The sequence below is a fragment of the Carya illinoinensis genome, chromosome 14 (genome assembly GCF_018687715.1).
Source record: "Carya illinoinensis cultivar Pawnee chromosome 14, C.illinoinensisPawnee_v1, whole genome shotgun sequence".
NCBI classification, from domain to species: domain Eukaryota; kingdom Viridiplantae; phylum Streptophyta; class Magnoliopsida; order Fagales; family Juglandaceae; genus Carya; species Carya illinoinensis.
Window position 1 is genome coordinate 15,446,609 of NC_056765.1, and position 3,544 is coordinate 15,450,152.

General features: G+C 34.8%; 1 protein-coding gene across 1 annotated transcript; it reads right to left on the reverse strand.

Annotated features, from left to right (window-relative positions):
• Positions 1-1,620: 1,620 nt before the first annotated feature.
• On the reverse strand, positions 1,621-2,205 carry LOC122293621. The gene has a single exon (XM_043102154.1). The coding sequence runs from the start codon at positions 2,203-2,205 to the stop codon at positions 1,621-1,623; it is 585 nt and encodes a 194-aa protein (XP_042958088.1).
• Between the last annotated feature and the right edge of the window lie 1,339 nt (positions 2,206-3,544).

Genomic DNA, 3,544 nt, shown 5'->3' on the forward strand with positions numbered 1-3,544 from the left:
CTTTATGAAACGACATGAACAACGTTTTAAGAAAGTATGCAAAGTTTAAGTCTTTAAGTATATGTATGTAATGGGCCTTCTTGGCATCCCCTTTTTATGCACCCAAAGTATTAAGTGTATGCATGTGAATGGATGGTATACGTGGTAAGTATTGTACGTATTTTCATGAAAGGAAATGTGAGGCTTGTGCCTCATACTCTAAGCAATGCTTTAAATAACACAAATAAAGTGTTTTAAAATGCCCCTATGAACTAATGTTTTAAATGATGCCATGAAAGATGATGTTAAATGATGCTTTAATAATGCCACAGACTGATGTTTTAAACAAATGATAATTCCTATCATCTTTCTTAAAATCATTTTCTAAGTCTCACCACAAGGATGGACGTTACAATAGTGGTGCCTATGGCTTTTGTTGTAAGCACAGACCCAAAGTAGTAATATTGGTGACTATCATTATGATGTAAATAATGTTTTGCATTGTGATGTAAATAAATTAATATGTAATATGTTGTGTATTATGTGTGTGTTGATGTATATTAATATTTATTTTGTTTTATAAAATTTTGAATGGGCAATAAAAAGTTAAAAAAATAGCTATAAAAAAAGCTTATAAAAAATAGTATACATAAAGGCCTACTATAGAAAAACTTTTTAAAAAGTGTTAAAAAGATCTTTTTTTTTTATTAGAACAAAAGAAGCTATTAAAAAGTGTTACAAAAAAAAAAGTAATATAAAAATGTTTTTAAAAAATTTTAAAGTCTTTTTAAAAGAAACACAAGAAAACAAAGGATAATAAACCAACCCGGATATTCAGAATTACATCCGGTTATAGTCCATGCTTTTTCAATTTTTTAAATCCAAATACAGATCTAGTTCTGGCTAGGTATCCAGTTCTGCACCTTTATGAGTTTGTATACAAATGGAATCAGATCCAATTACCTTTCGATTATGCTCTCTTTCCGAAACATTGGTAATTTATTTTCTGCAGAATAAACAAGTTTTAAAAAGTAGTTTTGAAAAAATGAAAGACTTCTAGAAAAGAGAGATGTTTTGAATTCCCATGTGTAAAATGAATTTTCATTAAAAAAAAAAGCCTTATTTATAGATAACTAAAGGATGATTACGAAAGGTTATAATTTTTCATTTTTTTAAAATTGTTATTGAATGGTATATAGTAGCACCTGTTACCAAAGACACTAGTGTTGGACTTGGCCAACTAGTGGAATATTGGTTGGAGTCCCATTAGGCGGATCACTTGTTGTTTAACCATCCTATGCTCCTTTCGGAATCACTGATGGCCTGTTGGATTGTTCACATGATGATTGTGCACCTAAGCTTGTGAGACCGTACGAGATGATTCGACCCCTTCCTGTGGGATCGAATAGGGTTACTTCCCAGTTTTTCTTTTCTTTGAAAAATTTGTAAAAGAGGGGTAGACAATCTGGGAGGTACAGGCCCGAGCCTGCACCCAAAGCAGGAGGAAATCGAAACCCACGAGGCTGGCAAAGGGGCATCACTACTACTAAACCAATGAAAGCTTGGCGCTTTAAACATACATCCACTTTTCTCTTTTAATTATTATTTTTCAAAAGAAAATGGTAACATCTTCATTTAAAATCAACCAATACCATATTTGTCTTTTACAATTACAGATAAAATCTCCTTGGGTCCCTCCCCTAACCAGATAGATTTAGCATCAGATTTCATAGCCAATTTAGCGAGAGTATGCGCTACCACATTGCTATCTCGATAAGAAAAAATAGTTGTCGATGAATCATGCGCAGGTAATAGAGACTTCATATATTCAATCACTTGACCCATCCATGAATTGTCCTCAGTCCTAGAATTAATAGCATGCACAACAGACTTTGCATCCCCTTTGAAGAGAACTTGTTCCATCCCCAGCTCCTCACATAACCTCAAAGCTCTACTCAGTGCATAACATTTAGCATGGAAAACTGAACCAACCTTGTCTTTTGATGTTGTTAAAGTAGCCAACACATCCCCATTACGATCAATAATAACAATGCCAATACCCATCTTTTCACTACCCTTATCAAAAGCAGCATCAAAGTTAGCTTTGTAAAAGGAACAATCTAGCATCTTCCAACACTGCCTTCCCTCTATAGCAACTTCCCTCCCAACACTATTTGGTTTCTTCAACTGTATTGTTTTGAACTCATCAAGCTCAACAATTGCCATTTTCATAACTACATCTGGACTTTTAAATTTATCATAAAAAATAAAACCATTTCTTCTAATCCAAACCTTATGAAAAATAGAAGCAACCAACTCTAGCTTGTTTGTTGGTAACCAAGAGGACAGATCAAGCCATAACTGCATAAAATCCCTTGCACCACTCTTCCACTTTTTAACAAGACTCACTTCCTCAGCCCAAACATCTAACGCAGCAAGGCAACTCCTTGGAGCATGAACGACAGACTCTTCCACTGTGCAATAGATTGGATAGTTGTTGTTATTATGGGTGCAGAACCGAACTCGAGTTTTTTTTCCATTCTAGTTCGAAACTTGGAAACTGAGTGAATCCGAGTGGTTATCTGCCCGAATTACACCTGGGTGGATACAAAATACTTCTAACTGCCCAGACCCAGTTACGGATTCAGGTATTTAACTGGATATCTATAACCGATTTAAATTTTAAAAAAAATTTGCTAATGCACAAAATGTCATTTTGTCATGTAAACAACATTGTTTTGTCATCAACATAAGAATTCAGCTAGCGCCTTCAGCCTTCACAGTTCAAACTTCACACCCTTGAACCCTTCCACTTGAGTCCTTTCCCCTTCCCCCCAAAGACCTTCACTCTTGCTTAGCGCTAGATTTGTCATCATCGGTGGCTAGGATGTCTTCCATTAACCCTAAAATCACTCAGAGTCAGACTTCACTTCGACTTCCCCCTTTCGTTAGCCAATTCTCTTTCACATATGGTATATTCCTCTCTCTCTCTCTCTCTCTCTCTCTGATTTGTGAATGTGAATATCATTTTGTGCTCTTTTTGCTCTTTTTTTTATAGGAAGTGCCATCACTCCTGGCACTCATATAAGTAGAGGTATTGAAAGTGCTATTTGACTAAACACTTTAATAGAAATATGTTATAATCAAGTCTATTAAGAACTTATTAACCACCCTTCTCATTTTCATTATAGTACACACGTCAACCTTTGGATGGTAAAATAGTCTTAGAACTAATTTTATATGAAAATGCTTGCAATCACTAATAAATAACATACTTTGCTCATTGAACTCAACGACTTGATATTTTCAAGAGTCTAGTTGAGTTCTCATTGTTGGTGATTTTAAATTATAGGCTTTAAACCATCACTTTTGATATTTTCCGCATCAACTCCCTTGCAAGTCCTTTAATTATTGGATTTGCAAAATTCTGGCAAGATCTTACCAAATCTATTGTAATTCCTCCATTTGTGAGTAATTGCTTTACACAACTATGTCTCAGCCCAATATGCCATGACATTTTGTATATGGTTATGGGCTTGTGACAGTGTAACTTGATTGTCAGTAC

Excerpts from the sequence above, each read along its gene's own strand:
- LOC122293621 (XM_043102154.1), bottom strand. The coding sequence starts at position 2,205 with ATGGCAATTGTTGAGCTTGATGAGTTCAAAACAATACAGTTGAAGAAA.